Here is a 25,816-nt window from a genome sequence, read left to right on the forward strand (position 1 = left end):
AGCCTCTGTAAATAATCTGACAGTCGATAAATGTCTAGATTGTTCCGGCAATCATCGCTTGATGCTTTGCGACAATTTCAAACGCAAATCCATTGATCAGAAAATTAATCTTCTTAAATCGTATAAATGCTGTTTTAATTGTCTAAAAATCGGTCATTTTCCCGCTAACTGTCCAAGCAAAAAGCGATGTAATTTGTGCCAAAAAGCGCATCACACTATTTTACACCGCGTTTCTAATAATCCTGCACTGAATACGGTAGATAATTCCTCGATTCAATCAGAAAATAAGACAACGTCAATGCACGCCCAACCGGGCAACTCAGACGCTCCTGAGCTTAAGAACGAAAATTCTTTCGTCTCCGTGCAGACGATAAATACTCTGATTAAAAAACCTCCAAGCGTATTACTGGCGACAGCATGGGTCATCCTGCGTACAAACGATGGTCGTAATTGTAAAGTGCGCGCGCTACTCGATCAAGGTTCCGCTGTTAGTTTTATATCGAAATCGCTGTGTCAAACGATGCGTACGAAACGTTATCGCGCGAACCTCCAAGTACATTGTTTTGGCGAGCGATACAGTGGCGTAGCGAAATCACGCGTGGCTCTTACGTTAGAGTCTTGCGACGGGCAGAACATATTTCCTTTAACGGTATTTGTATATCAAAAAATTATTTCTTACGCCGGTTCTAGAATTAAATCCGTAGAATCTTGGTCTTATTTACGTAACTTAACGCTCGCAGATCCCGACCCATTCAGCAGCCATTCAATACATCTACTCATCGGTGCAGACTTATACGGCTCATTACTTTTACGCGAGATAAAACAGAGACCGATCGGTTCTCCGACGGCCCAACTCATCGCATTAGGATGGATTTTATCCGGTCTTACTGGAGCTACTGACTCCATTGTCAGCTCCGTTCACTCAGTAAGTTGCGAATTTGATCCACCAATCGATTGCCTTCTTCAAAGGTTTTGGGAAATTGAAGAGGTTCCGTCAGAACCACAATTGTCGGAAGAAGACAAACAATGCGAGCAACAGTTCATTGATACTCATCGGCGCGCCGCGGACGGTCGCTATATTGTTCGACTACTATTTCGAAACGGCCCTCCTATCGATATCGGAACGTCGAGAGAAATCGCTTCATTCCTCTACTCTAAATTAGAGAGACGGTTACATAAAAATTCAGATCTCGCGAAACAATACGATAACTTTTTGAATAAATACGAAAAGATGGGTCATATGGAGCCGATTCGCGAAGATACAAAAACAGTATTCTCCCCGGTATATATTCCACATCACCCAGTTATAAAAGAATCTAGTAGCACGACCAAGCTTTGCGTAGTTTTCAACGCGTCGTGCAAAACGAGGACGGAACCACACTCAATGACTATCTAATGACAGGGCCCAAACTACAACGCGACTTATCTGCTATATTACTTCGGTGGCGACAATTCCGTTATGTATACACTGCGGATATCGAAAAAATGTTCAGGCAAATACGAATTCATCCGGATGATGTAGATTTTCTATGTATTTGCTGGCGACCGCGTTGTGAGCACCCGATTCAATCTTATCGTTTATTAACCGCTACATACGGCACTGCTCCAGCTCCATACTTAGCTATGAGAGTATTATTGCAATTAGCTTATGACGAGGGCGTCGGTCTTCCAAAGGCGCGAGATATTTTACAAAATTCCACCTATGTCGACGACGTACTGTTCGGAAGTAATGACATTAGCTCACTTCGAGAAAGTCGCGATCAACTCACGAAAATAATGATGCGTGAAGGCTTTCATTTGCGAAAATGGGCGGCTAACTCGACGGAATTATTACAAGACATTCCGTCCGGCGAACACGAGTTAGCTCTCGAACACCCGTTTGATAAAGACGATTCGCTTAAAATTCTCGGCCTTACGTGGATACCACACGAAGACGCATTTCGTTTTTAAATCACAACTTTAAACTCACGCATAAATACGAAACAAGCTATTTTGTCATTTGTGGCGCAATTTTTCGACCCGCTCGGATGGGCAACGCCCGTGATAATTGTTTCTAAAATTATGATGCAAGAACTCTGGTTGAGAAAATATGATTGGGATACTCCTATAACGAACGAATTTTTAGAACCTTGGAAAACTTATTGCACGGAATTCTCAAGATTACGTGAAATTCGGATACCGCGATGGACGGGAATGCACCCGGAAAATTTAGCCATCGAGCTGCACGGATTCGCCGACGCATCCAATCGCGCATACGCCGCGGTCGTTTACCTAAGAATCCTTCGCTCGCTCTCAGAGTTTTTGGTAGTTTTGTTAACCGCTAAATCAAAGGTAGCACCTATAAAGACTGTGAGCGTGCCACGCTTAGAGCTAAATGCCATAATACTACTAACTCGATTAATCGAATTCGTGCAAAATACACTAAACTTGTCACAAATCCCTACGTATGGATGGACAGATTCTTCGGTCGCTCTCGCGTGGTTAAGGGGACACCCCTCTAAATGGAAAACATACGTCGCTAATCGCGTATCGGAGATACAAACGCGTCTACCTTTAGTCAAATGGAATCACGTTCCTTCAAAGGATAATCCAGCGGATTGCGCGTCCCGCGGTTTAACGCCATCGGAGCTTCTCGAATTTAAACTTTGGTGAAACGGCCCCGAGTGGTTACATTCGCCGTCACCGGCGTGGTCAATTCATGAAAGACTTAAAGAACGGTTCAAATCTAAACGCGATCTTGTCAATTTAGAATCACGACAGACTATTGTGTGTCATACAGAAACCGATTTCGAATGGGAACTTTCCACAGAGGTTTACAGCTGGACAAAATTAATTAGATTAACGGCACTTATTAAACGCTTTATCCACAATTTAAAATGTCGCAACTCCAAATTAAACGCTCTTACGGAACATCTATCAGCGAACGAGCTAAAAGACGCATCACTATTTTGGCTTCGTTATGTTCAAAATTGTCATTTCCGGTCTGAAATACAACTATTAAAGAAGAAAGAACCGATTCCGAAATCAAGCTCATTGCGATACCTGCATCCTTTCTTCGGGGAAGATGAATTAATTCGCCTCGGCGGGCGGATTGAAAATTCTCTGCTAAATTTCAACGAGCGACACCCAATAATTCTACCGAAACACCGCATTTCGGATTTATTAATTGCCGACGCTCATCAAATTTCGCTTTACGGTGGCACGCAGTTAACGCTGCGTACTTTACTTCAGGACTATTGGATCATCTCAGCCCGTATTACTGTAAAAACGTATATACATAACTGTGTTAGATGTGTTCGCAAACGCGCGCGAACCGCGCAATAGCTGATGGGAAATCTACCACGACCACGCGTTACACCTTCGGCCCCATTTACTCACACAGGCGTCGACTATGCGGGGCCGATGAATATTACCCCTGTCGGTAGGGAGAGGCCACAAAACTAAAAAATATTACGTTGTAGTTTTTATCTGCTTCGCGACTAAAGCCATCCATTTAGAATACGTAGACGATTATACGACCGTCGGTTTTCTCGCGGCGTTTAGGCGTTTCGTAAGCCGTCGCGGGCTCCCGTCGGATGTGTATAGTGATAATGGTACAAACTTTCAAGGGGCCGATAGGGAATTACGCTTTGTCTTTTATCGGGTCCTTACCGACACTCAAACTCAAAATTTAATGGCCAACCAGAATATTCAGTGGCACTTCATACCTCCCGCAGCATCGCATTTTGGCAGGCTCTGGGAAGCTGGAGTCAAAAGTTTAAAATTTCATTAAAAAAAAATTGTCGGTTCTCGCACGCTGTCACAGATAGATTTCGCTACGCTACTGTGTCAAATCGAGGCTTGTTTAAACTCGCGACCGATATCCGCATTACACGACGATCCGAATGATTATTCTGTTTTGACACCAGGTCATTTTTTAATCGGTCGCCCGTTAATAAGTACGCCAGAGGATTCAATGGTAGATATTAATCCGCTTCGGTTGTCTCGCTGGCAACAAGTACGTGCGATGGTTGAGCAGATCTGGCAATATTGGTCGACCGATTACTTACATACATTGCAACAAAGAAGTAAGTGGCAGGAGACCCAGGCAGAATTCAAAATTAATGAACTGGTTTTGTTAAAAAACCAATTACTCCCCCCTGCGAAGTGGGAGTTAGCTCGTATATTAGAAGTGCATCCCGGAGCAGACAAGCACGTTCGCGTAGTCACGATACGTACCGCGAAAACGACGTTGAAACGACCGATAACTCAAATATGTCGGTTGCTGATACAAGGCGATAATTGCCCCTAAATTAACTCAAAGTTTCAAAAAAAATAATTATAACACTCATGTAATAAGTTAGTATTTGTGTACTAAGTATACTGTCCTAATGAATATATATAAGTATGTATTAATAAAAAAAAAATGTGTGGTATACTCCACAAGGTATTCTGTATGTATCTGTCAACGTTTGTCGGACCGTCTGATTTAATAATTTATGTCGTAACCTACTCGGTATACGAGGCAAGCGGGATGTTCGAGAGAGTGTATTATATTCTTACTAAATATTATTTGAATTATTTCTCGACTTCTCAAAGTTTCCATAAGCTTCTATATTTTGAAAGAAAAGACTTATTTTCGTCAGTTTTTCTGATAATACGTCACTCGTCAAATACGAGATATTCTGACAAACATCTCATTCTCGCTTTCCGATTGGTTCGATTCATTTTGACTTTGTGTCGCGTATAGTGAGAAATTAACGATCGCGAGGCACTTAGAGGTCAGCTTTCATCGGGAGCATTACGTACTCGCCGCTACATATTCTGTACACATATATAGTCAACTCTTTAAGTCAGACGGTCCGCGAATTTGGAGGAAGTTTATAAAATAAAGAAGAATTCATAATTGAAAGTTAGGATTAACTAATCCTGCTATAATAAGTTGTCTCTCCTTACTTTCCTTCTCGGCGAACAAAAAAAACTTTAAGGTGATGTGACTGCAAAGGATCGGAGCTACGTTCACGTTACACAACAATTGTCACCGATTGTCGTGCGTTCGCGCTCACTATGAGCAAGAGAGACCTTTGCGTGCGTGTTGCGCAGTGGGCTTTGCTTCTTGAAGAATTTAATTACCGCATAGAGCATCGGCCAGGTAAAAATATGGCTCACGTTGACGCGCTAAGCCGAAACCCACTGCCTACGTGTTTAGTAATTGACGAGTCCGAGACTGGGCTGACGGTTCGTTTGCGGAAGGCCCAGGAAGAGGACGACGGTGTGATAAAGCTCCGAGAACTGGTGCAACAGGACAAGGCGCAGGATTATGTGATGCGAGACGGTCTGCTTTATAGGGAGTCTGGTGGTGATGTTCAGCTCGTGGTGTCGAAAAGAATGCAGACGCAAGTTATACGACGTGCTCACGAGCAGGGGCACTTTTCCGTGGGAAAGACTATGGACCTGGTACGCGCTGACTATTGGATTTCAAATCTGCGACAACGAGTTGAGAAGGTGGTGCGGAACTGTGTTGCGTGCATTCTGGCCGAGCGGAAGCGTGGGAGGCAGGAGTGCCTGCTGCAACCAATCGAGAAGGGAGGTGTTCCCCTCGACACGCTGCACATTGACTATCTTGGACCTTTACCATCGACGAAGAAGTCGTATCGTTACGTATTCGCCGTGGTTGATGCTTTCTTCAAATTCACGTGGTTGTACGCCACGAAGTCTACGGGTACAGCTGAGGTTGTAGCGCGCATGAAGAGACAAGCGGTTGTTTTCTGCAATCCGCGACGCATAATATTTGACAGAGGAACAGCGTTTACTTCGAGTGAGTTCAGGGAATATTGCCGAGAAGAGAATATTGAGCATTCTTTGATTACAACAGGAGTTCCAAGAGCGAACGGTCAGGTAAATAACATTTAATTTTACATATAACAGGTATATATATATATATATATAGTGAAAAAAAGGATTAACACGTACCTGTTATATGTAAAATTAAATGTTATTGTATTAACAAATCTGCTTATAAATACTAAATTTATGTGACATATATTTGTATATATATATATATATATCCCAGTAAACACGCAGGGATCATTTACGTAATAATTACATAATGTTTTATATGTATATATTACAGATCATCATAACGAAACTGTGACGTATCGTTTATGTCAATAACGTAATGAATCTATAATTGTTACATAGAATTGTTATATAATTTTAACGTTACTTTGTTATGTAACATTTATGAAATTTGGTGAATGTAAATGTGCATTCTCTAAAAGTTTCGTAAATGCTACGTAATTTTAATGACATAATTGTAACGTTATGTTAAATACGTAACATTCACGTATATTGGAAAATGTAAATGTGTATATTTAAAAAATTTTATTAATGCTATATAACTCTAATGACATAATTGTAACGTTATGTTAAATATGTAACATTAATATTATTTTGTTGATATCAATGTATATATTCTGTAAAAACCTTATTATAACCATTATATAATTATAATAACGAAATTGCGATGTCACATTAAATAAAAAAAGATATCGCAATTTCGTTATTATAACTATATATAACGGTTATAATAAAGTTTTTACAGAATGTATACATTGATGTCAACAAAATAATGTTAATGTTATGTATTTAACATAATATTACAATTATAGTTATTAGAATTATATAGCATTTACGAAACTTTTAGATTATACTCATTTATATTAACCAAAATACATAAATGTTACATATTTAACATAACATTACAATTATGTTATAAAAATTACGTAGCATTTACGAAACTTTTAGAGTGTACACATTTACATTAACCAAAATACATAAATGTTACGTATTTAACATAACGTTACAATTATGTCATTAAAATTACGTAACATTTACGAAACTTTTAGAGTATACACATTTACATTAACCAAAATACATAAATCTTATGTATTTAACATAACGTTACAATTATGTCATTAAAATTACGTAGTATTTACGAAACTTTTAGAGTATACACATTTACATTAATCAAAAACATAAATATTACATAACAAAGTAACGCCAAAATTACATAACAATTTTATGTAAGAATTATAGATTCATTACGTTATTGACATAAACGATACGTCATAGTTGTGTAATAATTGTTAGTTTCTTCTTTTACCGCTATGCGGTGTACGATTCTTTATCTATCTCGCATTCAAATTTTAGTCAGGAAAGTTTAAAGTTGATGAAATTGACGGTAACATCTGTGTTAATATAGAATTGAATTTTCTTATGTTGGGATCATGTCACAAAGAATAATGAGATTATTCTTTGTGACATGATCTCAACATAAGAAAATTCAATTCAGATATTGAAGTATTAAAGTGATTCCTCAGAAATCAGATAAATAAATATCCGACGAGACTGAGTGAAAATATCTTCATTATATTATTTACTTTCTGTGAAAAAAACAACTTTTTTCACGAATAAAATAAAAATTTTTTAATATAAAATTATCTTAAACTCTAAAAGGCTTTCCTTAATATTTTTCGAATAGATAATCAGTAAAAACGTTTCCGAGAGCTGCTTATTATGAAACATTTCTAAAACAAATATGTGCTATCTTTTATAAAAAAATTACATAATGGTTATCATAGAGATTTTCTGTATTAGTTACGTAATTTTATAAAATTTTATGTATCTGTTAGGTTTAAATTTTATGTATTTATTACATATCATATCAGACATAATGTTGCTGACAATTCCATCTAAACGTTACTTAATAGTTGACATAACGGTTACCAGAACCGCGAACAACTGTTTTGTAAATGGTCTGTAAAAGTTACAGAACAGTGTTTATTGGGATATATACAAATATATGTCACATAAATTTAGTATTTATAAGCAGATTTGTTAATACAATAACATTTAATTTTACATATAACAGGTACGTGTTACGCAACAGTTATATATTTGTGCTTGCTGAGTATATATTCACACACACACACACACACACACACGCACGCACGCACGCACGCACGCACGCACGCATGCACGCAAGCACGCACGCACACATTTACACACACATTCTATATATATTTAAATATATTTCTATATATACACATATATATATTCTATTTCTTATTAAGACTCTTCAAAAAATTGAGACAATACATGCATCGCAGACTTCAGAGAAATTCACGGATTCCAGAGCTGGAAGCTTTACATGTGACACTGATGATGATAAGTACGAATACACAGTTTTTGACAGAAAAAAGAGCAAATCAAATTATGGGCCCAATAAACGTTTGACATCTTTTGAGGATGTTGAACATTTCAAACAACCGGTATATATATATATATATATACATATATATGTATATATATATATATATATATATATAAACAGATAAAAATTAAAGCTATACAAAATAAACAAAATATATATACATATATATATTTTATTATTGGTGTGTGTGTACACACACACACGCGCACGCACACACACACACACACAAACCAATTATACAGTACATATATATAATTGTTATATATATTCTATGTTTTGATTATTCTTCTATCTTTAATTTTTATTTGTTTTTAATTAATTTTTTTTCAGGTTCTTGAGACGTATTTGAGGAATTATGATCTAAGAACAGATGCACCAGTGGATAACTATAAATTGAAAGGAGTACTATATAAAAAGGACCGAGCTTTAATAACAAATGCTATAGGTCATAAGATGTTGAAAGTGAACTATACGTTAGTTACAATAATGATTTTCAATGAATATCAGTTAATTTATCAAGTGTATGTTCTTATATAAGTTAATGTTTACCATTTGTGAACTTGTAGACCATCTCATTTTGAATATACAGAAATTGTAAGGAAAATCTGTGCTCTTTTTCCTTCTGAGGATCTGGTAAGACATCTGCTTTGTATAGTGCAATGTATTTAAACAACTGCAATTTTACTAAATGTTTTATTTTTATTCCGCAGACTATTTATTAGATTCCTCCTGACGCAATACATAAGAATGTTTAGGGCAAATTGCCTAATAAAGTGAAGAATATTAAATATGATATACAGAAAAAAGGCATTAAAACTCTTCATTCTTCTCCGTGCAATGTACTTCAGAAACACTAGAAGGGACACAAATTACTGATCCAGTAAGATTGGAAGGTAAAGTTTTCTTCTCATTCGCATATTTTCAGGAATTGATAAACTTGTGACTTAATTACAAAAACAATTAGTAGATGCTAGATTAAACTTTGTTTTTAAATAGCAATTTTTTCCATCATTTCAGGAAGCACTGATAAAGAAATATCTGCCATAAAGACTGCTATCTCATATCTGAAACATGAAAGCCGGGATTCTTGGCCTCAATTATTGGCAAATTTGTCAATAACGCATGCTCTTAGACGTAAATTCTTGTTAGAGATTCTTGTTAGAGACAAGACCAAACTAAGGCCAGTCAACAAAAAGACACCCAGCAAACACCGATATATAATTGTTACATTGCTATAATAAAACGGAATATAACAGGTAATATAACGTGTACGTTACATGTAACATCCATGTTAGTTGTAATTTCCCACTCATAGATGTAACATTTTAATATAACATATATTACATTGTAGTTATATTGTAATTATATACCAAATAGCACATTGATGTATTGATAAGTCAGTGCTATCTTGGGATATAATGACAATATAACTACAATGTAATATATGTAATATTAAAAATGTTACATCTATGAGTGGGAAATTACAACTAACATGTACGTTACATGCTTAACATGCTTAAGTATATAACATTTATATACTGTGTTTGCTGGGCAGTAATGTAAGTGAAAATGAGGATGATGAAAATGAGGAGCAACTTGTTGATGAGTATATACAAAAATGGAATGTCCTCCAGCTTCCAAATGGATACCTCTTAGTAAGTGTATTATAAACAATTTTTGCTAATAAAATAAATTAATTTTATTTTTTAAAGTGCTGATTGATTGTCATGTTGTTTTTCAGCTAAATCAAGATTTTAAGGAGCCTTTCCCAGGTAGAGAAGAGGTCTCTTTTCAAAGTGGGATACTGCAAAGGAATTGATAATTGAGTTGGCAAAAACTGAGATTTCTGTCTCGGATATTTATGGAAGACATTTATTAAAACAGTATAATGATGCTGCTGCAGGTGAGGTTAACATATAAGTTTTAATTTTTTTTTAGGTTGAAAGGAGTTTAATTTTTTTTTCAACTTGTAATATTTCCTAACATCTGTATAGACAAACGGGATGTAATTGTATTATTTTTACTACCATCTTTGTGCTGCAAGCGAAAGCGGGGAAAAATCACAGGTTACATCCCATTAGTGCAAGAAGTCAAAAAGTTCTTTATTTTTCACGTGACTGTAAATAATTGTCAAATTGTATTTTATCAACTTTGTGTCCAAACTTTTTGATAACTAAATGAATTTTTTTCTACACTTGCAGAATCCAGGAGATCTAAAGAGAGCTGTTAAAAGGCATTGTGCTCATCTCAGTGACATTGGAGCTCGTCTTCAGCCGCTTCTCATAGTTGTTGGACAGACGCTGACAAACATAACTGCCACGTATATTTAGATTGACAGTGTTTGCTATAAACTAAGAACACCAGTGGCAGCTCCGAATGCTTGCCAGAAAGCATACCATGCTCTAGATGCCGAATATCCTCAGGAGTGCAAGGCTGTTTGGTATTTTATACAACACTACTTTCATAATTTATATTTAAAAGAAGATGAGAACATCTCTCAAGTTGCAAGCATAATAAGTTCTTTGAAAGGACTAGCCTTAAAAAAAAGTGCAAAATTAATTTTTTTAACATAACTACAATTCCTCCATAACTATAATTTTTCCTAATTGTATGCGTTAATAGTATACATTATACATTACGTTGTACATTATGTACAAAATATGTTAAATACATGTCACTTGTCTATATTACTTTGTTATCTCTTATATCTTTATGATTTTAGTACAAGTGAAAAAAATAAGGAATTAATCAAGAATTAGGGGTAAAAACTTAAACACCCAGCAAACACCGATATATAATTGTTACATTGCTATAATAAAACAAAATTTAACAGGTAATATAACGTGTACGTTACATGTAACATCCATGTTAGTTATAATTTCCCACTGATAGATGTAACATTTTAATATAACATATATTACGTTATAGTTATATTGTAATTATATACCAAATAGCACATTGATGTATTGATAAGTCTGTGCTATCTTGGGATATAATGACAATATAACTACAATGTAATATATGTAATATTAAAAATGTTACATCTATGAGTAGGAAATTACAACTAACATATACGTTACATGTAACATGCTTGAGTATATCACATTTATATATTGTGTTTGCTGGGCAATATAAGAATTTTTCTTTATTCTTAATTTGTATATGCAATTCCTAATTTTTTTCATTGTGATTCAGCCTTTAAAAATTTTTTAAATATTTTAATAGGTATTATAAACCCTTTTTTAATATTTTAATATTTTTATATTTTAATATTTTAATATTGTAAATTCCTTTTTTTATACGCGAAGAAAAGAGTATATTGTAATTAATGCGGAATGAATGAGGCATTATTGTAATTGCATTACAATTTTAATCTTCCGTCGAGATTCCGTCGAGCGGCCACTTTGAATATCCGCATCACGAAGAGGAGAACTGCAATGCCATCGCGTTGCATGCAGATTGCGCGATTCACTTTAGTTAGACACTTCGACCGCTAGGCGTATGTCAGCTTATACCTGGCTATGATTCATTTAACAAAATAATTGCAAAATTGTATGAAAAGTTCCTCGACGGGTTTGTATAATCGTCGCGAAAAATTTACGAATATTTATTGAATTTATTAGAACACTGCGTATCGAAATCTCGGGCTCCGTAGTCTAGCTCGTAATATGCACGCTTTACTATGGTGTTTCCCGATAGCGCTCTTGTCCGATACATTTCGTATATAAGGGAAAGTCGCCGATACTTCTTACGGATAGTCTGATGCTTCCCAGGGAAAACGAGCGCATATATGCGGCCTTTACCAGTACTCACGTTCAGTTTAAAACCACGTGCGTACAGAAACCACAAAAACCACAAAAAAAATCGGGCTGGTATAGCTTGTTTGTCATTTAATGAACGACTGAGGAAGCAGTTGGACTATCTTTTGCCAAAAATCTTAAAAAATTTTGCTTTTCTTCAGTATCTCGATAACAACACGTTCTATTCAAAATTAATTCTATTTTTTTGCAAATTTTACAGAAACTTCATAGATAACAAGCGCACGTCATTTTGACGTCATGACGTCATTAGACGTCAAAATAACATCAAAATTATTTTATTTTGATCAAAATGATGTTATTTTGACGTCTATGACATTAATTTGCTATTATTTGGAAGAGATATAAATTATTTATATATTATTATTTAAAAAATAATTTTTTGCATCTGAATAACAATCGTAGTTGAAAATAATTATATTTTTTTGCAAATTTTACAGGAACTTCCCAGATAGCAAGCATACGTCATTTTGACGTTATGACGTCATTAGACGTTAAAATAACATCAAAATGATTTCGTTTTGATCAAAATAATATTATTTTGTCGTCTATAACATCAATTTGCTTTTATTTGAAAGATATATAAATTATTTATATATTATTATTTAAAAAATAATTTTTTTAATTATTTTAATTATTAATTCATCGAATTTTTATTAAGTATGTCTCAACATAATTTTAATTCATTGAATTTTTATTATGTCTCAACATAATCCGCCATATTACAAATTGAGTCATATAAAGAAGAAATAGATCAGGTAAGAACAAAACAAATGTTCATTTAGCGAATGTGATTTCATATTCAGGAAATGTGATTTCACTGCTCATTGTTCAGATGTGTATTTCTTATAACATTATACACTACGTATACCCAGCGAACACAAATATATAACTGTTGCGTAATATGTATTAACTAATATGCATTACAACTAACATGTTACGTGTAACGTACATGTTAGCCGTAATTTTCCACATAGTAGTAACATATATTATATTACAAATACATCTACAAGTAGGAAATTACAACTAACATGTACGTTACATGTAACATATAACGTAAATAAAATAAAAATAAAAAATAAAAATAAAAAATAAAATTAAGAAGATTACGCAAGAAATTGTTTTTTATTTAATATAACAACGTAAAAACATTTAAAATAATATCTGAGATTTAAAAAAGTTTAAAATATAAATGTAATTTAAGAAATTTTAATTTTAATTTGTATTGAATTTTTTCTTAATTTGCAAAATTTTTGCACATAAGTATTAAACTGCCTTTTTCTCAATAAAATATCGTAAATTTAAAAAGACCTATAGCTAATACTTTAAAATGATAAATAATCTGTTTCGGTTTAAAAAATTGATAAAAAATTTAAAATTACATAAAAAAGTATAGGAATAACTTATTTGTTATATTATTATTAAAACTAGATGTGAGAAAAAGAAAATTGTTAATGAAGTGATTTTCTATGTAAGAATGTGAATTGAAAGCAAACTTGAAAATATAGAAAGTAATTATTTTATATGTAAAACGAACTTTTGAATTTATATTTTAATTAAAAGAAAAAGATTAACATACTTGAAATATTTTCTATTATTATTAATTTAAATAGATAATATATATATATATATATATATATATATATATATATATTGTTGTGTGCCTCGGGTAAGGCACAAGGGGTCGCGCCAAATTGGGATGAGGATCCGGGGCGTCAGGGCTTGTATCGGGTGTATTAAATACTTTTTCACTATTAAAGAACTTTTCCAATTAACCACTTGACTTTTCTTTATTTCAACAATGTTACACTCGTACGTTACGTATATCAGTTTAGCGGCACTATTTAACTATGACTTCGTGAATCGCGAGCGCGACTGCGATAAGATGTTATAGATCGCACGCGGTTAGCGAGGTTACTCTAAATTAACGACTCGAGAGCGACTTGAGAGCGACTGCCAGCGACCCCGGGCGCGTCCCCTGCTCCGTTTTTATAGTATCGCTTTTTGGAAGTTCTTTGATCGGAATGGGTGCCTGGCAACGGGTTCCTTCGGTCAAGGACCTAGGTGCAAGCGAAATAAATTCCAAGTCCTTCCGCTTTGCTTGCGCATTGGGCAATTTCGGTTCCGCGTGTATCTCGCAGCGTATGCATTTTTACGCGGTCAGTGTCCGTCGTCAAGCGGATGTAATATGAGTAGTTATTTCTTAATAGTTATATCTTTTAGAGATATAACATCCCTTCCCCGTTAAAGAAGAAAAACGATGGTACGTAGTTTTTCGCTTAAAACTAAAGTTTATAAATGTTTTATACCCGCGTTTACAATATAATTACAATTGTTTTTTACTTTCTAAAAACGTGTGCTAGTGTTACTTTTCAGTATGGATCTAGGTAAATTCCAGTCATCGTCAAGTATCGTTAACTTCGGTTTTCTTTTTGTGTCTTATTTGATTTATTTTTTCCAAATTATAATGGCAATAATAAATATTATGATTATGATTATTATTAATCAGGGGTCATGGGGTAAATAAATTGTCTCTTTGTGTAAAACTTCTGTTTGTTGTCTCGTAAATCGTTGTCTATGTCGTTTATCTTTGCTTATAACTCTATTAGTTCTATGTTGTGTTGTGTCAGGTTATCTAATGTATCGAGTATTCTTATGTCTCCGTCTTGTGATGGTGCAATGTTGAAATTTGGTAAATATGTGTCTATGTAGATCGTCTCTTTTGTCTCTAATGTTATGTCCTTTGTTTTAATTTGGCAGTTTCCTTGTAAGGTCAGTCGGCCTGTATTTTTTATCACCGAATTTCTTTCTGTATATTCATCGCATTTTATATTTATTTTTTCTTCTTTGGCTGTTGAGTACAACCATGTATGTGTCTGATGTAACGGGATCCATAACATCGTTCTCGTTATCCGATAGTGTATCTTACATTCATGCTTATTTTGCATTTGTTGCGTATACAGTTGCAATTTGCACGGTATATTTGTATTTATGCGATAAGTCGGCATGCTGTGCTCGCATATATAATAAGAGTCTATTTTATTACATTTCTGCAAATCTTCGTTTGTTATAATCAAATATGTTAGTTTAAAGTTATCTATGGCAAACATATTGTTTTCTATTCGTATACTTTTAAACGTTTTATTATATGCTGGCGCGGGGAATTCGATTGCATTTATAATGTTATATTTAGGTTGTGAATATATTGGGAACCGCAGTATCGTATATAGGCTATAATCTTTGCTTACGTATGCGCTTACGCTTGCGTGTTTCTTTATTTCGTGCCAGCTTGCTGCATGTGTCCTAAACGGGAAGTAATATCCCTGTTCTAATTGCACTGCGGCTTCCGTTAAATGCGCGATAATGTTATTGAACGGTATTAATTTCGGATGCATGTTTCCTTCCTCGATTTGCGCCAAGTATTCTATAATATTTTCAGCGTCCCTAATGAAGTCTGTTGAAGCTGCCATAATTGCTTCTTATTGTTCCTGTATTTTTTCTAATGTAATATATTCTGCTAAATTTTCTTATAAGAGTTTCTCACTTCGCTCTATTATATTTTCTAATTTGTTTAAGTGTGTTAACGTGTCGTTGATTACTGTCAGTTGGTTTCGAACTGTGTGTTGTATTGTGCTTTGTCGGCTATTTATTAACTCTAGTTGTTCATTTATATGTTTTTCGTCCTCCGCGTCCATGGTGCAACGTCTTTTCCTGCTCCGAAACGCCAAGTTCGGACAGAGGAGCGTTCAATTTAAATATTCTAATAATTCTGATAGCAAAACGTCAAAGATCGGTAACAAAAGAGTTAATTACTCGTACTTCGGTACTTTTGGTAACTCACGATAAAGTTGGGCGCCAGGCGCATGTAAATGCGCCACGATATTAATGAAAACAGTACTTAAGGTAGCTCTTCAAAATTCGGCAGTGAGTCGCGGGTCTATAGGATGTTAGTCTATGGTTGAGAGAGAGGTATAGAGAGACATACACATGTTGATATGATTAGACATAGATATATATTTGACACTTAGGATGAACAATTTTACAGGTAATAAGTATAAATGGACAATATAATTATATAACAAACATTAACATAGAGACTAGCGGTATGGAAAAAATATAATATAATATCAATATATAGGCGGATATGTCGGTATGACAAAATCGATCTATTACATTCTCATTAATTATAACAATATTAAATTCTTTAAACAATTGCGCGACAATATTCTACGAACGGAATTCACAACGAAAAATCGGTAAACGGTATGCTGTTCAAACTTATTATCGCGGACACGCGGTATATACAGAGGTCACAATAACATAATTCAAGACACGGCGCGGTATACAAAAAAAAGGTAATAATGAGATAACGGTAATTTCGTGACTCTCTCGCACGACTCTCTCGCGGAGAACGGCTGCACGCAAATTTCGAAAATCTACTGATCAAATATGTGATTAACGTTACTCTGAATATATCGGCAAACGAGAATTTACGATTCTCGCTCTCGGAACGATTGACTGTCGGCGGCACTTTTCGGAGAGGGCTCGGCTCGCGAAACTCGAAGTCGGCTGGCCCCGCGGTACGATACTCAGAGAAAGAGACCACTTTCTCTAGCACAAAAAAACGATACGATAACGAGAGGACACGGTACTCACGGTAATTACTCTATGTTCTCAATATCCACGGCACCAACCAACAATTACATACGGCTACCCGAGAGGCGGCTTACAGTATTCGGTGGTGAAAAGTCGTCTTCTGGTCGTATAGTTGGAGATCTGGAGGCACCCTCTCTGGCGTATGGCACACCGAACAGTGAAGAGCTGGGCCTCGCGCGCCTTGGTACCTTAAGCGCCGCGCCGATCTCTCGCACATTCCATCGATGATAGGGTCGATGGCGGGGGTCCTAGGGTCTCCCTGACTCTCCCCCTAGCTGGGGTAATTTCTTGCCGGTATCTTAAAGCTGCGCGAGAGGATGTTTCTCCGAGTTTGCTCCCTTAGCATTTCTCCTGGGGGAATAGGCGGTAGGCTGGCCGGGCCCTCCGTCGTCTCTCTCCAGGATCGGCCCCGGGGTTGATAAGGCTCGGAGTTCTCTCGGTACTCTAGAAGATGTTAATCGCATGAATATTGCGCGAGAGATTTTTAATTGAATTTCGGCCACTCGATACTTATCTGCGCGAGGTCCCGTGCTCTCTCTCACTCTCGCCCCATCTCTCTCTCTCTCTCTCTCTGCTGCGGCATTCCGGTATCTTCCGTCTCCCTTCCTCTTGCTTCACAAAATGTTCTCCGGCCGCTCTCTCGGACCGTCGCCGTCGCTCTCCCTATGAATCGCGTTGCACGCGCATCGACAGGCCGATGCTGCGCGCAATTGCGATTCTCGCAAAAATAAAATACAAACAAAAGAAACGGATCGCACCCTCCCCGAAATGAGGGGCGCTCCAGATCCCCGCGTCCTACCTGATCGGGCTTTCCGCCCTTGTGACGGCCCTCCAAAAGCGTCACGTCACAATGATACCAAACAATGTTTTCGCTTTTGTACCTATTCCGTTAATTATTCCCCTGCGTTTGTCTGTACGTCTGTCGTAAATTGTAGTTATTTGCATTGTTATTTTTTCTAAATAATTTAATTTTTGTTTTGTAATGTTAACTAAGTTAAGGCATGTTTTCCGTTGCGTTAGTACATTGCACGTTTTTTCTGTTTGTTCTATGTAATTTCGTATATGTTCCTGCTTCGTACTTAGTGTTGCTAGGTCTAATTTTATCACTAATTTCCATGTGCTTTTAGAGTAGTGTAAATGGCCTATTTTTTCGAAGTGTACACCTGGTTCGTTGGTGAATTCTTCGAGTTCGTACGGTTCTTGGCTTAACTGTCTTAATACCGCTGCATTGGCATTGAATACGAGCATCCTGTAATAATATATATATGATTCCTCTTACTACTTTATTTTTAATCGTGTGTATATACTTTTGTGTGCAATTTTTTATCACGAGAGCGGAGCGTTCGTTTTATATGTCGTCTGTCGTCACCTTTTAGTCCTATGACAACTTTTCTCGCGGTTATGTCTCGTTACGAGTCTTGTACTTATTGCGGACAGCGCTTTGTGCCCTATGTAGATAACTTCCTTTCGTAGGAATTCGCACTTATCTGGCTGCAGTTTCAGGTTGTGTGTCCGTAGTCTCTTCAATACTTCCGTGAGCCTCTTATTATGGTCTTCTAAACTTGATCCATATATGACAATGTCGTCGAGATATACAAAACATTTGAGCCCTTGAATTCCGGTCAATACTGAATTCATTAGCCGCTGGAAGGTCGCAAGTGCGTTCTTCAGTCCAAATGGCATTCTGTTGAATTCGTAGTGTCCAAAAGGAGTTGAGAAAGCCGTTTTATTTTTGTCGTATTCAGCCACCGGTATCTGGTGGTAACCTGATGCTAAATCGAGCGTTGTAAAATATTTAGCGTTTCCCAGCTGGTCCAAAATGTCCATAATATTTGGTAGCGGAAACGAGTCGCCTATTGTAAGGTCATTTACATTTCGGAAATTTACAACTACCCTGAGTCTTGGGTTTCCGGATGCATCAGCTTTTTTCGGCACTACTAACAGCGGGGCGTTTCATTGGCTAACGCTTGACCCGATAATGCCGGCATCTAGCATCTCTTTAACTTGTTTGTTTACTTCCGCCTTATGCTTCTCCGGCAGGCGGTACGGTCGTACGTTGACCGGTGCTGAATCGGCACGCGTGGTTATCTCATGTTCCACGGTCGCGGTGCAGCTCATGGGTCTCCATTCAGAAGAAATAAATCGCCGTATTCTTCGCATATCCTGTGTATAGCCTGTCGTTCTTCTAGGTTGAGATGGTCCGTTCGTAACGATTGTCATATTTCCCGGTTTCTTTTGCTCGAATATTTCGGGATTTCTTTTTGTATGACGGTTATTTCACGCGTTGTTTCCCCATCTATTTCATCTATAGTTATTAATGGTGTTCGTAATTCGACAATTTCGTCAGTTGTATTTATGACGCTAATTGGGCACACGTAGTTCTCCGGTTTCACGAGGCATCGTTCTATATAGACACCGGATGTAGTTTATTCGACTCTTACAATTCCTGCATTATTTTTATTTGTGGCGGCTCGGATAATCGTCTCGCTGCGCGGCTGTAATCGGATTTTCTCATACGGACGCAATTTTATTACAGCGTTCCCTATTTGCAGCTCCTGTTTCCTATAATCGCAAGAAACTTTTTGTTTCTGCAGGAAATCTATTCCTATAATCCCATCATATTCCATCGGGAAATCGTCTTTCACGACATAGATCGCGTGTTTGATTTTTCGGCCGTCCAGATCGATGGTTGCGAAAAATTTTCCTATTGTTTGCGCCTGGCGCCCGGTTATGCCGATCAAAGTAATTTTATCTTTATGAATTTCGGTTTCGCCTTTTAAGTGTTTGACCTTTATTAGAGAGACAGTAGCACCGGTATTGTAGAGCATATTAATCTTGTCGGTTTTTACTTCTCGTATCGGTAGGGTTATCAAATTCAAGCTTGGCTTTTCGCGAGGCGTCGAGCGCACGTGCGTCACCTGATATTCCAGCGCGCGTGTCGTCTTATTCTTTTCCTCGTGTCGCTCGTCCTCTGCGCTGCTTCGCTCGGAATCCGTATCACTTTTTCTCGTTTTCGGCTTCTTACGACTTTCGGTTACATTAACGTTACGCGATTTTTTATCACCGTTTACTCTATCGTGACTTAATGTTGTTTTTGGCCGTCTATTTAAAGTCCAGCACTTGTCGCGGTTATGCCCACGCTTCTTGCAATAGTTGCAAAATTTTTCGACGGTATTCGCACGAAAGGGTTCTTCCGGTTTCGAGAGCAAGTATTTGCTGCTGCGACATTCTCGTTCGTAGTGTCCCGATTTTCCGCATTTGTAGCACTACACGGCGTTTTTTGATGGTCGCGACGGCGCTTGATCATATCGATTTTGACTTGTATAGTAACTTGATCGCAACGCGGTTGTGCCCTTTATCTTTTCTTCGGCGGTTGCGGCAGCTATTGTCTCCTGTAGCGTTTGGTAATTTTGAGAACGAATAAGCAGTTGTATCTCGTCGCGTAGTCCTATTTGAAAATTTTGCAAGGCTTGTTTTTGTATGGTACTTAGAATAATCCGCTTTTCGATGGCGAGTGATCTTCTCCCTCCGTCATGGATTCGTATAATTCCATAGCTAAGGTATCGACGCGCGTTCCGAAAGCTTGCGCGCCTTCATTTGCCTTTTGTTTTAGAGAATTAAACTCTATCTGCAAATGCGTAGTGCTCCGCTTACTCTGATATGAAAGTTCTAATTATCGCTTGAGTTCGTCATACGTCTGTATATCTCGCGTTTGGAAATCTAACATTGCCTTGCCCTTTAATTTCGTACACAGAATAGCTCCCACCAAATCTTTCTCGTTAGCAGGGTGTATATTTTGCATAGTATAAGTGCATGCGCTTAAAAACTCTTGCAGTTTATGTTGTGTCGTCCCGTTAAATTCCGGAATTATTTGTCGTGCTTCTTTTAATGAGATAAAATACTCATGAGAGCCTTATTGGTGTCTAACGTCATTCTCCGTCCGTCCGTACATACAGTCATATCTTTTGTTGTCGTACTCTGGGTATCGCGTTTCTCTCTCGAGTGTACGTGAGTGTGTATCCCGGCGGATCTGACACCGTTCGTCGGCGTATGCGTTAGAATCACGAATCTGTTCGCGCAATGTATTTATTTCAGTGAGTATTTCCCTACGTAGTTCTCGCATGCCTCTCATTATTTCGCGTAGCATAGGGTTTTCTATTCCTGCCTCCCTATAATTAGGTGTTTCGCGCACCTCGGCTTCTGCAGCGCGTCCATCCGTGTATCGCCTAATATCGCGGGGATTATCGGTTCCTATATCGTGATTAGTGGAGGGTGTATGTACATCGACTTCCACGAGTCGATTATTGTCGCGAGCTATGGTATCGTGAAGACGGTCAATCTCGCGGTCGATGGCACCCTCGGACACATCCATGACACCGTTCGGCGGTGTTCGCAACATGTTTCGATATTCGCTTGGATCAAAAATACTGCTGTCGTAGGATGTAAGCGAGAATTCTCCGCGTTGCGACACGTTACTAGAAGTTCGACTTACGCGTACCTCAATTTCGTTTCTTAATTTTGGCGTCGATTTCTCCTTTTTCAAATAAGCTTTTGTCGAAAATATCAAACGGAAATTCGCGTTCGGCTTTCCCGTGAGTAAATAATTCTAAGTCGCTCTCACTTGAATAAATTGCTTCTAATTTTATTCGCACTTTTTCGAGGTTTTTTAAAGTTGACGGTAATGCTCTGATTGATCGTTTGGCTGAGTCGCTATGTAACCACAATTTATTCGCTAACGCTTGTCGGGGTGTTTCGCTTTCCTCCGACATTCACGCAAATGTATATATATAAAAGTTTTATTCGGACTTACATTAATACGGTTAGCATAATTATCGCTCGCTTGCTGACGCTGCAGGTCATTGCTCGGCGGTGTTGATACGGCTGGCGGTCCGGCGTTGTAAGGTGATCCTGCGGGTCGCTGTACGATGCGATGCGTTGTCCGTGTTGTCGTAGGTCGCGTCCTTAGGTGGTGACCTACTTCACGTCTGCTGATGCGTTGTCCGTGTGTGTGTGTGTGTGTGTGTGTGTGCAGTTTTGCACACTGCTGCTTCTACGTCGGCTGTTTTATCTAGCTGACGTGCCTGTTTATATGTTACAGGTTTTATTTGTTCCCTTCTGTGTTGTCCGCTTCCCGTCGATTATTATTTTCGACGTGCCTGATTATTAATACTGCTGTATTTTTCAGGTCTTCCTCCGAGTAGTTCCTGACGGTCCTTCGGCGCAATCCCACTGCTGCCACCAATTTTGTTGTGTGCCTTGGGTAAGGCACAAGGGGTCGCGCCAAATTGGGATGAGGATCCGGGGCGTCAGGGCTTGTATCGGGTGTATTAAATGAATGCACTTCACTTTTTCACTATTAAAGAACTTTTATTCCAATTAACCACTTGACTTTTCTTTATTTCAACAATGTTACACTCGTACGTTACGTATATCAGTTTAGCGGCACTATTGAACTATGACTTCGTGAATCGCGAGCGCGACTGCGATAAGATGTTATAGATCGCACGCGGTTAGCGAGGTTACTCTAAATTAACGACTCGAGAGCGACTTGAGAGCGACTGCCAGCGACCCCGGGCGCGTCCCCTGCTCCGTTTTTATAGTATCGCTTTTTGGAAGTTCTTTGATCGGAAGGGGTGCCTGGCAACGGGCCCCTTTGGTCAAGGACCTAGGTGCAAGCGAAGTAAATTCCAAGTCCTTCGCTTTGCTTGCACATTGGGCAATTTCAGTTCCGCGTGTATCACGCAGCGTATGCATTTTTACGCGGTCAATGTCCGTCGTCAAGCGGATGTAATATGAGTAGTTATTTCTTAATAGTTATATCTTTTAGGGATATAACAATATATATATATATATATATATATATATATATGTCATATGTAGTACACGAAATCTGCGTGGTTAATAAATCATTCATGAACAATTCTTTTTAAATTTACGATATTTTAAAATTAAAATTTCTTAACTTACATTTATATTTCAAACTTTTTTAAATCTCAGATATTATTTTAAATAACGATATAAAACTGCAAGGTCACCAGACGATAATTAAAAAATAGTAAGAATTTAATCGACCATTTCTGGCAAAAAAAAAATTTTATTAAATTTCACAACGTTTTGGCCGTGAGTTTCGGCCCTTATCAAGTGCTGTAACATAACATTAACATTTATGGGTAAAGAAAAATTATAAAATATATAGAAACTTTCACACGTTAATACGCAAACATACAAATGTTCTTAAAACAAAGTAAATCACAACTTTCTTAAAAAACAAAAATTCGATCTTAGAATATGACATGATATAATAATATGATAGAATAAAAATGAAATAACTATGTTATTGTATCGATTTTAAGCTCCTTATATATTTAATATTTAGATCAAACTAAACGACCTTTATTAATTTCTCGTAAACATTATTTAGATTATCCGTGTCTCTTTGTAAATTAATTGTGTTGTCAAATTTTTTTATATAAAACATTTCCGCGATTTCTCGTTTACTAATGTATTTCTCATGATATAAAATTTCTGGAGCAGACCAATCGAAATCATGACCATTATCCAATTTATGATTACTTATGACTAAATAATTACTATTGTGCACTTTAATATTATTAAAATGTTCTTTTATACGCGTACCTAATTGTCGTTTAGTTTGACCAATATATGATGAGGAACAATTTGCGCAATTAATTTTATATACTACTCCTGTTTTTTCTTCTAATGGTAAAGGATCTTTGACGCGTCTAATTAATGTATTTAATTTTTTCGGTATGCAATAAACACTTTGCATGCCAGTAAATTGTAACAATCTCGAAACATCCTCACTAAGTTCTTTGACATACGGTAATTGTATACGGTCAAATTTTGTACTATTTGAATTATTGTTATCCACAATACGATCGTCATTATTTCGTGTCATAAGCAAATTTAACCTGTTATTCACAAATTTATTAATAATATTCGACGGAAAACAATTATTCGTCAATATCGATTTCACTTTAGAGATGTTTCTTTGATGAAAACAGTCGTCCGATAATAAAATTGCATGATCAACAAGACTAAAAATAGTTCTTTTTGTATTTAAAAGGATGATTAGAATGATAATTAATATATCTACCCGAACAAGTGGGTTTCATAAACCAATCAGTTAACAATATACCATTATGTCTAATCACAGTAGTGTTCAAAAAATTAATCGCGTTATCATTTTCAATTTTGTGCGTAAATTTCAATCTCGGGTGATAATCATTAAAAGTTTCTATATATTTTATAATTTTTCTTTACCCATAATTGCTAATGTTATGTTACAGCATTTGATAATTGCCGAAATCCACGGCCGAAACGTTGTGAAATTTAATAAAATTTCTTTTTTGCCAGAGTTGGTCGATTAAATCTTTATCATTTATTATTTTAAATGTTTCGAAAAACAATTTTTTGCGTAAAGTCTTTTAATATACTGCATGTTTAAGGAGAAATGGTCAGTATTCTAGGACATCATGAAAAGCAAGATGGTTTGTATAAACATATGTTTTGTGGGTGGTTAAAAAGATACAACGTATTCAGTTTTAGGAATAAATACATTCATTAATATTTATTAAAATCAAATGCTATGAAATAATTACATTAAATTAAGCTAACAATATATATACAGAGTGTTCGGCAACAGGTGGGCTAAAATGTAAGGAGTGGTTCTAACATACATGATAAAATAAGACGAAAATCAAGAATGACAAAATTTCGTCCGAGACTTTGTTTATTAATTATAAATAATTTACACTTCGCATTAAGGGCGCCTGACGCACGGCAATCTGCCGATATCTGGCGTGCGTAAGGTACATCGGTAGAGTCGCCGTCAAAATACACTGTGACGCATAAGTATACAAAAACTTACATCGTAACAGTTGATGTATATTTTGCAATATTTAGCTTGGAACAACATTCCTTTCACAACATACATTGCGATTATCCCGTCCACAAGATTATCTACAAAAAATTTTACACGAATCATAATAACATTAACAGTATAACTTCTTTTATTCTGTCGTAGACAGACCACGATTCTTCTGTGAAAGTGCTATCTTTCGTTTTGAAAGTCAATCATCATGTTCTGTAATACATTTGATGCAAATTAAATTTCTTGTTATTTTTTCAGTATTTATCCAGTTAACTGCATGAGACATAGTTTTTAAATGTTCCTAAAAGAAGAAATCAAGAGGACTTAAATCTGACCCGCCGCGAAGATAATTTTATCGCCACGAGTTCCTGGCCAAATATTTATAAAAAAATGTCGTAATAAATTTATTCCTATTAGTGCTCTTTTAAAATATGCTACACAGTATTATTCCTGATTCGTTCTATTGCTGTAATTCTATCTTTTATGTCCGAGTCATATTGATTATGTCCACCGGATCTGCTTTTATCATTTTGGTATCCTGCAATCTTTAATGACGCTTTGAGAATATTTATTTTTATCAGGATATGTTTTTTTTTTTATAAATACGTCTATTTTCGGTAGTATTATTTATCTGTAAGTTTATGAAAAGTATAACTTTTCAAGATAACGAAGAATGTACGAACAATGCACAAGTCAGTATGAAAATTATTACAGCACATTTTTATATAAACTACAACACTCGCTGTACGCACTGTTTGCAACGACAAAAGAATTGTTATTAAAAGAAACGATAAGTACGGCAGTTAACGACGGCGGCGGTAGCCTTTGATGCGATTAGTGAGCGTGGCGAGTATTTTAGTTTGTAGTCTGTAAAAGTGTGCTATAGTAATTTTTATACTGACTTGTGTTTTTTCAATATTTTAGAAAATGGATTATACTTTACATGAACTTACAAATATGCATTTTTGTTATGGTCAAGCAAATGGTAATGCCACCGAAGCCAGACGTATTTATGAAGAAAAATATCCAGATAGAAATATACCAAATAGGAAAACATTCACAAGGTTTCATCAAAGATTACAAGATACTGGAATGTTAAAAGCTAAAAGATCTGGTGGACATCATCATCGTGATGCGGACTTAGAAGAAAGAGTGTTACAGCATATTGAAGAAAATCCTTACTCAAATACGAGG

At 36.5% G+C, this 25,816-nt stretch overlaps 3 protein-coding genes and 1 pseudogene across 3 annotated transcripts; all 4 read left to right on the forward strand.

Moving 5' to 3' along the window:
- Positions 1-298: 298 nt before the first annotated feature.
- LOC146721102 (uncharacterized) lies at positions 299-1,396 on the forward strand. The gene has a single exon (XM_085487430.1). The coding sequence runs from the start codon at positions 299-301 to the stop codon at positions 1,394-1,396; it is 1,098 nt and encodes a 365-aa protein (XP_085343556.1).
- An 89-nt stretch (positions 1,397-1,485) lies between these two features.
- LOC146721103 (uncharacterized) lies at positions 1,486-1,950 on the forward strand. The gene has a single exon (XM_085487431.1). It carries the CDS (start codon positions 1,486-1,488, stop codon positions 1,948-1,950), a length of 465 nt encoding a protein of 154 aa, XP_085343557.1.
- Positions 1,951-2,061: 111 nt separating this feature from the next.
- LOC146721104 (uncharacterized) lies at positions 2,062-2,652 on the forward strand. The gene has a single exon (XM_085487432.1). The coding sequence runs from the start codon at positions 2,062-2,064 to the stop codon at positions 2,650-2,652; it is 591 nt and encodes a 196-aa protein (XP_085343558.1).
- Positions 2,653-8,707: 6,055 nt separating this feature from the next.
- Positions 8,708-10,584, forward strand: LOC114937559 (uncharacterized; annotated as a pseudogene).
- The last annotated feature ends 15,232 nt before the right edge of the window (positions 10,585-25,816 follow it).

Source organism: Nylanderia fulva, unplaced genomic scaffold, assembly GCF_048542155.1.
Source record: "Nylanderia fulva isolate GAGA-0341 unplaced genomic scaffold, ASM4854215v1 Scaffold55, whole genome shotgun sequence".
Classification (NCBI taxonomy): Eukaryota; Metazoa; Arthropoda; class Insecta; order Hymenoptera; family Formicidae; genus Nylanderia; species Nylanderia fulva.